This window comes from Thalassophryne amazonica, chromosome 1 (genome assembly GCF_902500255.1).
Source record: "Thalassophryne amazonica chromosome 1, fThaAma1.1, whole genome shotgun sequence".
NCBI classification, from domain to species: Eukaryota; Metazoa; Chordata; class Actinopteri; order Batrachoidiformes; family Batrachoididae; genus Thalassophryne; species Thalassophryne amazonica.
The window spans coordinates 85,590,449-85,603,164 of NC_047103.1; the positions used below are offsets into that span (position 1 = coordinate 85,590,449).

A 12,716-nucleotide genomic window follows, 5' to 3' on the forward strand; every position below is an offset into this window, starting at 1 on the left:
AACCAGTAATTAAGGACTAATGGCAGCTGGGTTCTAATAAAAACTGCAAGCCCATGCAATACTCCATCTATCCTATCCCTAAAAACATACCAAAGAGTATCGGCTGGTACATGATTTGCGTCCTATCAATGCAATATAGAAATGGGCACCTATAGTACCTGATCCGCATACCATACTATCAAGCATCCCTGCTGGAGCAAAATGGTACACTGTAATAGATCTGTGTTCAGCCTATTTCAGTGTGCCTGTGCACCCAGACTCACAACATTTGTTTGCATTCACATTTCTGGGACAACAGCTAACGTATACACGGCTACCTCAGGGACTGAACCTGTCCCCAGCACTCTTTAACAAAGTCCTGGCTGAAGATTTACAACACCTTGATACCCAGTACATTGGTGCAATATATGGATGATCTCCTTATTGCATCAGAGACTCAAGAACAGTGTGAAAAAGATTCATTAATTGTATTGCATGCATTGGCAGATGGAGGTCATAAAGTAAGTAAGGACAAATTGCAGTTCTGCAAACAACAAGTAGAATACTTGGGAAGACAGTTGTGTGGGACCACGCGATGTATAGCCCCAAGCCAAGTGGAGGCTATAGTCAAGGCTCCCAAAACCCCAAACAGTGGGACAGATGCTTTCATTCCTTGGGATGGCAGGGTACAGTCGGCCGTGGATTTGTGATTATGCTATAAAACTGCACCGTTGCGTGCTATGATTAGAGCAGTGGGGCAAACAAGCAATGCAGCTCTCCTCGTCTGGACAGATCAGGCAAAGGGAGCTTTGAGGCCCTAAAAACCAGACATGCAATCTGCTCCCCGCGTTAGGTACCCCAGATTATGGGAAGCCTTTCCATTGTATGTTACTGAAAAAGCTGGTTATGCTTGTGCTGTACTAATGCAGGAAACAAATGAAGGAAAACAACCATTGGCCTATTATAGTACAAAGCTCTGGGACATACATTGAACAGGATTGCCACCATGCTCTCAGGGTCTAGCAGCAGCTGCCCTTTGCATTTCAAAAAGCCTCATCCATAATCATGGGACATGCAGTACGTTGTACACGTCGCATCAGTTACATGCCCTGCTAACCAGTCAACGTTTTTGTCTTAACACAAGCTAGACGCACTGGATATGAAGTTGTGTTGTCCGCTCCAGAAATAATCAATACAACGTTGTCACACGGTGAATCCCGCCACCAAATTGACCACACCGTTAGATGGTATCCACATAACTGTGTGGCAGAGACAGAGAAATTTTTGAGAGCCAGAGAACATTTGATAATCACGCCATAGATGCAGATCTAACCCTGTTCGTGGATGGCTCATGCTTTCGGGATGCCGCGGGATTGCATGCGGGTATGGGGATTGTTTAAACTAAACACGGATGGCGAAACCTTTGAATTACTGGAGTCCCAAGGAATTGATCAGCCTTGTTCAGCCCAACTGGCAGAAATCAAGCCTAACTATGGCTTGCCAGATAGCTAAAGATCAACGTGTTAATATCTACACAGACTCAGCCTACGCTTATGGCGTATGTCATGTACATGCAAACATTTGGAAACAAAGGGGATTCCTGAGAGCAGATGGCACCCCTGTCACTCATGGAGAAGCGATTTCCCAACTGTTACAAGCTCTCCAATTACCGTCTGAGGTAAGCCATCATTAAATGTGCAGGTCATCAAAAGAATAATAACATTATAGCTCAAGGTAAAACCTAGCAGATGACGCAGCGTGCAAAGGAGCACAAGGAGAACATATGTTTCCCCTGCTAACCATCCAAGATTGTGCCCCACTGGTTTCACTTGACGCACTGATAGTGGCCTCAAAGTAGGGCCAGTGGAGAAGAAAAACGAATGTGGGTTAAACGAGGCGCTATTGAGACACGCAGTCAGGGGCCAGCGGACAAGCTGTGGCGCAGTAGTCATGGACATTTTGTGTTACCCACCAATTTTATTACGACATGCAATCATTTGGGCCACGGAACCCGATCATTGTTCGCGAGTCCAAATTATGAACAAACTAAAAGCTGTCTGGTGGTCACCATATATGGCAGCAACAGTGGACCGTTTGTTGAATGAGTGTGAGGTATGTGCACAGTACAAGGTCCGGAAATCATTCACAGCCCCTTTAGCCCACATTCCGGTCCCTGATGGGCCATTCAGACATCTTATGATGGATTTCATAGACATTGGGAGCTGAAAATCGAGTTAAACGAATGATATGTTTTGGTAGTGATATGCAGATTCAGCCGATGGATTGAGGCAGTAGCCTCTGCAAATCAAGACCATAAAACGGTAGCCAAATTCTTGTGCCGAGATGTCTTTCCAAGATTTGGCATTCCAGATACTATCTCATCTGACAACGGTAGGGCTTTTGTAGCCAAGGTTACACAAGAAACATTCAAACAATTGGGTATCAAACAGAAGTTTGGGTGTGTTTATCACCCTCAATCAAATGGGGCAGTAGAACGGGCTAATGGCATTTTAAAGAACAAACTAGCAAAATCATAGCAGACAGCAATGGCAAACTAACCTGGCTGGATGCGTTGCCGCTTGCTTTATTGTCAATGCGCTCACAAACTAACCGACTAACCCATTTGACACCATTTGAAGCTCTTACAGGTCGGCCGATGCCTATTCCATACCTGAGAGGACCCTACGAAGGACCATCGCTGGAGCAGCTACAAGACGAATGGCATAATTATCTGAGACAGTTAACCCAAATACACAAAACTATCTTTTTGCAGGTCAAAGGTGCTACAGAAGACAGAGAAGCAGAGATTCACTTGAAATCAGAGCATCCAGCCTGGTGATCTGGTTTACGTCAAGGTGTTTCAAAAAGAAGTGGGACAGGCCCCGCCGAGAAGGTCCTTTCAAAGTTATTCTTGCCTCACGTACAGCAGTCAAAGTAGACGGTAAGGACACTTGGTTTCATTTAAACCACTGCTGTAGGGTTGGTGGCCCAGCGCCCCTGCGGCCTCGGCAAGCTCATCTTGGCAGAGCCGCCGGGCCAAGGGGGGAAGCAGGAGAAGCCAGAGACCCTACAGCAGCACCGAGGGACGGCCACGCCTCCCTGCAGCCAGAAGAAGCACCGAGGGAAGGCCACGCCTCTCTGCAGCCAGGCGAACACTGGCCAAGGCGCTCACAGAGGACTGATTGAACAAAGACGACGCACAGCTTCAGAGAGTAGTGGATCCCTGCCAGATAGAGCAGCGACAGACTCAGATGCAGACTCAGAAACAACTGGAGACGCAGGCCAACAGACAGACAGAAATACAGACCGACAGATAGACAGGCCACAGGAGACATCAGACTCGGACAGCAACTCAGTAGATTTACCGACAGAAGAACCGCAGGAAGTACAACCCAGACAAAGCACAGATACACCACACATCCCTAGTGACAGCTCATCTAGTGACGGCTCACTTAGTAGCACATCTAGTAGCACATCTCAACAGTCATCAGAGCAATGATTAAGGAATATTCAAGGGATTGACAATACTACTGGTGGTCAGTATGGGAAAAAATAGACATCCAAAACATACAACGGACTGTGCCGTGGCCATGGCCGCAATAGCAGCTAAACAAGGCATTCTAAACACAGGAAAAACATATAATTTGGTATACATTAAATCAAAAGCCTACAAGAACATAGGAATACAGGGAAAGCTGGGGGATTACATATTAGGCGAAGCCATTAGCATCAAATGTGAATAGGAGGGAACACTCAACATAGAGGTAATTGTGCATAAAAGAGGATGCAGGGAAACCAAGCAAGACGTAACTGTTACAGTACATGAAGCCACAAAATGGGTAAAATCAAAACCAAGGAAAAAGAGGACAATTAGAAGCCTAGAAACAAGCAGTCACTTAGGGAGATGGGATCCCAGTATAGACCTAGCCCGCACACAAGGGTTGAAGACCAATTTATTTTACCAATGGTTGAAATTTTCGGCTAGGCAGATCAGTGAAAAGCCTTGCATAGCCTGTCACCGGAAAGGTGTGATACCTCAGGCTAAACCCTACCTGATATCAACAACTGTTATAGGAGTCCCCAACATAACTCAGACCAAGCAGAATGCTATACACAATGTGTTATGAAAATGGCAGTAGGTGATGAAAAATATGCTGCCGACAGTAAACTTTGTCCAGTGCCCCTGAGTACAGAAGGAACCGTTCCACCTATGATTAAAATAGAGAAAGGGATGAGACACCCATTCTGTATAGCTAAAGGCTTAGTAGCACAATACATAAGCGATTGGCAGGTAGGGACGACCCAGCCAAAACACCACATACAGTGTATGCAAAGCAGCAAGAATACAAACCGGCCAAAACAGCATGGAACATTACCGTCTGTCACACCCTGCCAGCAGCAGGCATACAGTGTGAACAATAGTACCAGCCACAGGGGGGTCTGTAATTGGACTGAATCTCACCCATGCTTCATGGTATCTACTCCAAATTTACCTAAGGGAACGGTACCCTTAGCTGACATCTTTTGGATATGCGGACAAAGAAGGAAACTCCTGTCATCGCTGTCCCCTAATTGGAAGGGCCTTTGTGCTCCTGTGATGCTCACAGGAGCTATAACAGTAATTGAAATGCCAAATTCAATACAACCCATGCCACAGAAACTTCGTAAGAAAAGAGGAATAATGACGTTTAAAACAGACTACAACATCACAGTAAGAAACGGGATACCAGAAGGGATACCCCGACAGTTAGAAGCCATAGACAGTAGCAGAGTTAAAGCAGATGAAGATGCGGATAAATGGGGATGGGCATTGGCTCTGTTCGGGGTTACTCCAAAAATCCGTTCTAGGTTCCAGGAGGTGCAGTGGATTAATTACTTGTGGTATAATCAACAAAGATACCTGAACTGGACATTGGCAGCAGTAGGAGCCTTAACCGAACAACTGCACGCCACCTCGCTAATGACAATGCAAAATAGATTAGCTATTGAGATGATGATGGCTGATGAACAAGGAGTTTGTATTATGATCAAAGCCACCGAATGTTGCACAGCTATTCCCATGCGTACAGGGGAAGACGGAAATTTGACAGAGCTCTTAATCACACTTGAGGAGATGCAACAGGAACTGTTAAGTAACTCCATAGGAGGGAGAAATGAAACTGACGATTCTGGATACATTGTAGGGAATGGAATGAATATTGGCCCACTGTTTTCACTGTTTGGGACTCTAAGGAGAGGGTGGATATCATGGAAAGACTGGTTATACCAGATAGGTGTAATCTTGGCACTAACAGGGGTGGCGGTCTTGCTGGTAATATGTTGTGGTATTCCCTTGATAAAATTTCTGGTCAATAAATTGCTTTCATCCACAGTAGGACAGCTCCCACTGTTAGCCATCCGAGCCCTAGAAGAAAGCACAAATGAAACAGACAGAGAACCAGAATATATGGAAATGGATGAAATACCAATTATCCTCCCCGACAGCCCCCAGCTCCCTAATATTGTGGCGTACACCCCAGATAGGGAGGACTGGGATGGACTGTGCTTGGTGATATTGTAGACGAGGAAGAAGACATGTACGCACATTTACATTCACACTCATGCACCCACAAAATGAGGGATAGGATAGACAATATCTGAAAGAATGACATGGAGCTGTAATAATGAACGTATATGTATATTACTAGGACACAGGAGTATGGCTGAGAGACCAGACTCCCTGATCAGGGACCTATGCCTGATCTGCCTCTATCAAGTCTGATTGGACTCTCAGAACTGTTTGGAGAAGAGGATATACAGGAGGGATGGTCGAGACATGATTGGTCGCCACAGCCGCCGTCCATCCAGCAGCTAAACCAGTTGGCAACAGAAGGATCTTCATCGTTCCAGCACCTGGCGATGACGGCTTCACAGAATCTGCCTGCAGCAAGAGTCGGCCGAGGACTCCACCATCACCTGAAGGACCCTTTGGACTCAGGAACACACCCCTTCCGCAGATGCCATGGAGACAGTCACATGTGCCAGTGGCAACGATACCCTCCAGGGGAGGCAGCCAAGGTCGGCCATATGCAGCAACTGCCCGAGTGCATCCTAGACCCAATTCACTGCTAGGCCCTGTCCCCAGCTTTCCACCCCCAAGGCAGGAGAGATATTCTGATCAGCCCAGTACCTCTGGAGGAGGATCAGCAGGGGTGGACCTTAGTCGAACTCACCCACCAGGACAGAGGGGAGCTTTGTACAGGCTGCTAAATGCCCAGAGTGTCCCACCCACTTGCCTGTGCGACATCAACAATACTCCCCCCACACACGAAATGCCTTCCCCCTTGTACTTCCTGTCCCCTGGACTGCACAACCTTAATCTGGTCATGGTTACCCCACAGGACATGGCAATCTTGGTTCGAGAGCTTCGTCTTCCACAAGAGTCTGTTCCAAAAACCTTGGAGCAGCTCCTGCCCCTCACAAATCACATTCCCCATGAGCTATTTGAGGAAATCATGCCACAACTAAGTCAGACAGCTGCATACCTGTTCAGGATACACCGTGACAATGCCAACATCTCTTGTGCTCAGGAGGGCCTCCATACTCAACTGTGTGGTCTTCAGTCTAGTATGGACATGCTAGCCTGCATGATGGAGCATATGGAAAGGGAACAGCTAGGGCTGGCCACCACCACCCTGAATGTGGGCAAGAATTCTCTGGGGGCCCTGTACAACCTGGCCAAGCAGCACAAGGAGCTGGAAAGATCCATCAGAGAACTGCACGACTGTCTGAAAGCCAGAATTCCTGATCCTTCCCCCACTACCCCTGAAAGGCCAACCTCCCCATGTTCCCCAACTTCTCCCAAAACTTCAGATGCTGAGTAAATGCTGAGGAGCGCAGACTGACGTAATGGCACTGAACACGGACTATGATCTTGGTTCTTGAGTTTGAATTGCGGACTGGTTTCAGAAATCTGAGTGTAAATAAAACAAAGAAGGATATATGTTAGTAACGAAGGTTGGGTAAATGTCTGTCCTTACCATCATCTGCGTAACACAGATAAAGCTAAATGCATACACATAGATATCACATTGCAAAGTTATAAAAAGGGGACCCTTACACGGCATGTTTGTAGATTTAGTAGTAAAGATGCACCATAGGGACCCCTTTTTTCTTAAATTATAGCATGCCTCAAGAGACATGCATCGCCTAAATTTGGCGTCTAGCCAAAAAGGGCATTAGAAAACAAGCTGAAAAGAAGAAAAACAAAGTGGAGAATGTTGAGAAATGGCCTATAATGAAAACCATTATATGATTGACTAAGGCAAATGACTTAAGGACGGACATGAAGGGAAACCATTTATTGTGTTTTATCATTTAACTAGATATAGCTGCGCAACCTTAGAATAGTTTCTTGATTGGTTGACTAAATAGTGGTAACGTAGGGGTTATTTGATGCATTTAAATAATAAATGTGTGACGCTTTAACAAAATAATATGTAGAACCAAGTATAATGGGTTGGAGCCTCTGGTTGAGTGAGTCAATAGATGCCAGAAGATGATTGGTTGCACTGATGTCAATGTGAAGCCTTTACTTTGCCATGATTAAGAGGTTGATGTAACTTGTTTTATGTGGCCATTTTAAGTGCCTTAAATTACACCAAAACTCAATGTTTGAATGTCACCTTGTGTTGATATAATCCGGCTAATTGCTCACCTTGTGCCTTAGTATGTAGGTTCACCTGCACTGCAATATATTTACCGTGTGAAGTATCACTGATATTCATATCCGCACCAGAGTTATCAGTAAGTCGAGTGATGTGTTTTTCTTTTTTATTGCAATGCACAAATGAGGATGTCTTGTCAGTAAACAACCCAAGAGTATAGTTGATGTAATGGGACTCTTTCGAGTCCCAGAGGAGGGACTGTAGAAGAATTTTTAGGTCCATATTTGAACTGTGATGAACTATCAAGTGTCCTGATCCGAACTGTATGTCCTCTGGTTGAACTAGCAGGTGTTCAACCCAAAAAAGGGCTCTATTAGTCATTTAGTCTGTCAGGGGCTTTCCAAGGCCTTTTAGGTGCTTTCCCACAGGCCGCGTGCAGGGGCCTCAGGCCAGCTGCACGTGTGGCTGAGGCCACGTGCGGAGGGGGCCTCAGGCCAGCTGCACCTGTGGCTGAAGGTCTTTTAAAAAAATCAGTTGTAAATCCTTCATGTTTTAATGGGAGCGTTTGTCACATTGAAATAATGGCCTAACACCTGCTTAGGGTTCACTAGAGGACGCTTCCAATAGAAAACCATGTCTTGGGAATGAAATAAATAAAAAAGTCGAAGGAGGAGCGATGCCCGCGGGTCTCCAATAAATAGACGAGCGCGGTTGTCATATTCAGTCTCTCTAGAGGACTCAGTTTGTCTAAGCTTTGTGTCGAAGGCTTAAATAAACTTAAAAACTCTGTGCATTTTATCTTGCTTAAGGCTGAATTATTCTAAAGTGTTGTGTCATTTTCTAGCATATCACTTGCAATTAGTTTGTGTTATCTAAAAGACGACATCCTGAGAAGACTAAAGACGAGCCGCGACAGATCCCTCAGAGGAAAAGAGTGCCGTCCTGCACTCACTCAGCCTCCACAGGAAGAGGGACCGGTACTCCTGCAAACACTCACAATATACAGCTTATAAGTAAACACAAATGGCTGAGGATATTACCTCCATTGAAGTACGATATCTCGGCGATGAGGTGGAGATGACGTCTGGGTTTTATGGAGTGGGATGATGAAGAATGAGTGACAGCTGTCAGGACATAATGAGTAACAGCTGTCACTCCCGGCTGTGTCCGTGGCGGCAGCGCCCTCTCGTGCCTGAAGCCCGCACTTCAGGCAGGGCGCCCTCTGGTGGTGGGCCAGCAGTACCTCCTCTTATGGCGGACCACACAACAGTAACACAGTGGTAAACATACCACTGTCCCATCTTTTTTGAAACGTGTTGCAGGCATCCATTTCAAAATGAGCAAATATTTGCACAAAAACAATAAAGTTTATCAGTTTGAACATTAAATATCTTGTCTTTGTGGTGTATTCAGTTGAATATAGGTTGAAGAGGATTTGCAATTAAACTTGCCGTCTATAACAAGAAGGTGTACTTTGTATGGTTTTGCTCTTATTACCTTGGACAGAGTCATTATAGTGTTTTCCCAGTTGGTCCCCCAGCGTATGGAGCCAGCCAATTGAACCATTCCTCTCTCCATTCCCGATGGCGTACCTGTTAAAATAATGATAGTTACAGTTCATGTATATGCAAATATTGACTGAAACGGAGAGGGATTCATATTAACAAGCAAAAAAAAAAAATTTTTTTTTAAAGGGCAGAGTAGCCCCATGTGTGAAACAGCAAAGTGAAATATAGGAGGGTGCAGTCAGGAACTGCTGACCTTTCAGCCAGTCCTATTATGAAAAGGCACCACCACATGGAGAGAGACTTTTTCAGGAAATAATATTTCAAGAATGATGCAAAATGGTAAAACATGCACAACTACCACCCAAGGCAGGTGGCAAAATTTCCATAGTTGATTTTATGTATGGGAAGATGCTGAATTAATCCTACAAATGTTTCCAGTTTTATTTTGCAGGACGTTGATCTGCAGAATATGCATTACACATTGTTGACTCTGCTCTCCAGTACAAGGATACATAACTGTTGTGTTGCTGTTGTTTGATATGCTGCTTACTGCTGGTACTATATATGACTACAGCAATGCCCTCTTTTTAATCTGACATAATTTTGTTGTGATATCATATCAGATTTAATATGCATTTACAGAATAAAAAACAAAACTTATTTGCAATTAAACTGTGAAAGGAGGCAATAACAAACAGTGTTGGCTGGCAGAGTGCTGAGTAAATTCAAACTGTCTGACATGTGCTGGACTGTGTCAGGTTGTACTTTGGCAGTTTGATGTTGTATGTACATGATTTAATTAAGGTACGTAAATACAAAAGTGCAGAATCAACACATACCCTGAGTACAGACAGCAACTGAGAAGCTGAACAAGGAATCAGAGTGTCTGGGTTTTTGATTCTCCTGGATCGAGACCAAGATCAAGGCTGTCAATCACTTTCCAGACTCTGAAGTCGGGCTGATATGATACACTAGCAATCTCCACAATGCAATACATATCACAATATATAATAACATCACTGTTCACACTAATTATGCAGAAAGTAATCTGTGGTGAATGCTTTAACGTTAAAGAAGCAATTTATTCCTAATTATAAATTGTAATCTCTGATGTTTTCTGTTTCCTGTTTGAATATTTTCTAAATCACTTATGATTGTTCTGCAAGAGGTCATTACTTCTTCTGTGCAGACTTCTCATGGTATCACAAAACTAATAAAAAAAAAACTGCACACACACACACACACACACACACACACACACACACACACACACACACACACACACACACACACACACACACACACACACACACACACACACACACACACACACACACACAAAAAAAAAAAACATGATTCCATACAAGCTTCATGATATGGTTATCACAATTCAGGTTGCATCATTACACCCCAAACCAGGAGTGTATCTGTATGCAGCCAAAGTGTTGAACTTGTGGAGACATTCACTTATCTCAGCAGGGATATTCATGTCTCTAGGTCCTCAGCCTCTGATTTTTTTGTGTTGCCTGGGAAGAACTGTAAGACTCAAGAGGTATCTTTGCAGGAGAAAGGTCCAAGTTTTGAGTGTCCTGGTGCTTCCTGTCTTACTGTGTGGTTATGAGTCTTGGACAATAATCAGTTGCCTAAGGTGACGACTGGACATCTTTGAATATTTGAATATTCCAGAAGGACTCAGAGTAGCGTCATTGCTCCTTTGCATTGAAAGGAGCCAGCTGAGGGGGTTCAGGCATCTGGTGAGGATGTCATCTCCCAAGTGAGGTCTTCTGGTTACATCCAACTGGGAGGAGGTCCCGTGGAAGACCTTATGACTATTAGTTTCATTTTTATGTAATTATAAAATGATAAATGTAATATATTGCAAGACTAAATTATATTTCGACAGCCTGTCCTCCAGTCATATATTTTCAGTTACTCTCATTTGTAATAACAGAATTCCTAGTTTTGGATGTGCTCAGGAGCAGGTTATTTTCTCTACATCACAACATCAGTTGTTCCATGTCCTCATGGTAGGCGGACTCATCTCCTCCAGTGATACAGCCTATCGCTGTGGTGTCATCCGCATACTTAATGAAGGTTTTGCTGGTGTGGATAGGGGTGCAGGGGAGGTGTAGAGGGTGAAGAGCAGTGGGCTCAGCACACAGCCCTGGGGGAACTGGTGCTGAATGTGAGAGCTGTGGATATGTGAGGGAAAATCCTGTCTCTCTGTGGGCGATCTGACAGAAAATCCTTAATCCAAAGACATGTGGAATGAGGTAGACCAAAGTTCAGCAGTTTCCTCACGAGGACATGGGGGAGGATAGTGTTAAATGCTGAACTACAATCTGCGAAGAGAAGACAGGCATAGTTACCCTGTTGCTCCAGGTGGGTCAGCGTGGTGTGGAGGGCAGCAGTCACGGCATCCTCTGTTGACCTGTTGGCCTTGTAAACAAATTGGTATTGTCTGAAGTGGAGGTTATGAATGACTTAATGTGCCTTCTAACCAGTTTTTCAAAACACTTCCTCACTACCGGTGTGAGTGCAACAAGCCAGTAGTCATTGAAGCTGGTTATGGGGAATTTCTTGGTATGGTAACTATGGTGGAGGTCTTCAGGCATGACAGGACAGCAGACCAGGTATCATTATCATTGGGGGAACCTGTGTGGAAAGGGTCAGGGACTTCCATTTCCTGGGAGTCCACATAGAGGATAAACTGACCTGGGACAGGAACACCACACACTTAGTAAAGAAGATACAGCAAAGACTCCACTTTCTGAGAATCCTCAGGAAAAATATCCTTGTGTTTTTTTTTACTGTTCTACCATAGAGAGCATCCTCACATACTGCCTCTGTATGTGGTTTGCCAGCTACATGGGAGCAAATAGGAAAGAGCTCCAAAGGGTTACCAAAATGGCAGAGAAGATCATTGGGTGCCATCTACCCACACTGGGGGACCTTCATGGCTTGTACTGTCTCAGGGGAGCCAACACCATCCTAAAAGACTCATCCCACCCTGACTACTCTGTTTGAGCTGCTGCCATCAGGCAGACAGTACAAGGCCATTAAAGCAAGTACAGATAGATTGAAAAACAGTTTCTATCCAACTGCTGTTAGAACTTTGAATGCCACTGGAACCAAATAGACATGTCACATGCCACACTTGAAATGAGTGCAATATTTGTTAATGTGCAATCATATCCACTGCCACTGAAGTATCCACAGTTTTGTACATACAGTTTTTGTACAGATCATCCTTTTGCTACTACATACTCATATTTGTTTTCTTTTTTATTAATTTGTGTTTTGAACACACCTTTTCCATTCTGTTAAATTTTATGTTTATTTTCTGTCTTTCCCAGACCTTTTAAGTTTTAAGTCTGTGTGTGGTTTACCGTTTGTTGTACTTGTTACAATGACAATAAAGTATCTGTATCTGTAATTCCAGTCACAGAGATGCTGACTGACACCAGGCTAACTTAGTGTCAACTGTGGTTGATCTCCAAATTAAAGTATGTTTCACAAAAACTCTTCTATTAACACATTAAAATATCTACATATTAAATAGCTACAACATTTCACAGACAGG

At 44.3% G+C, this 12,716-nt stretch overlaps 1 protein-coding gene across 1 annotated transcript in view; it reads right to left on the bottom strand.

The window, feature by feature from the left end:
- The window catches only part of kcnh2b (potassium voltage-gated channel, subfamily H (eag-related), member 2b), a 1,340,040-nt gene that overhangs the window by 105,940 nt on the left and 1,221,384 nt on the right, over positions 1 to 12,716 (bottom strand). The window contains exon 11 of the mRNA XM_034172191.1: positions 9,123 to 9,217. Within this exon, the coding sequence (XP_034028082.1) occupies positions 9,123 to 9,217 (95 nt within the window). The remainder of the gene's footprint in view (positions 1 to 9,122; positions 9,218 to 12,716) is intronic.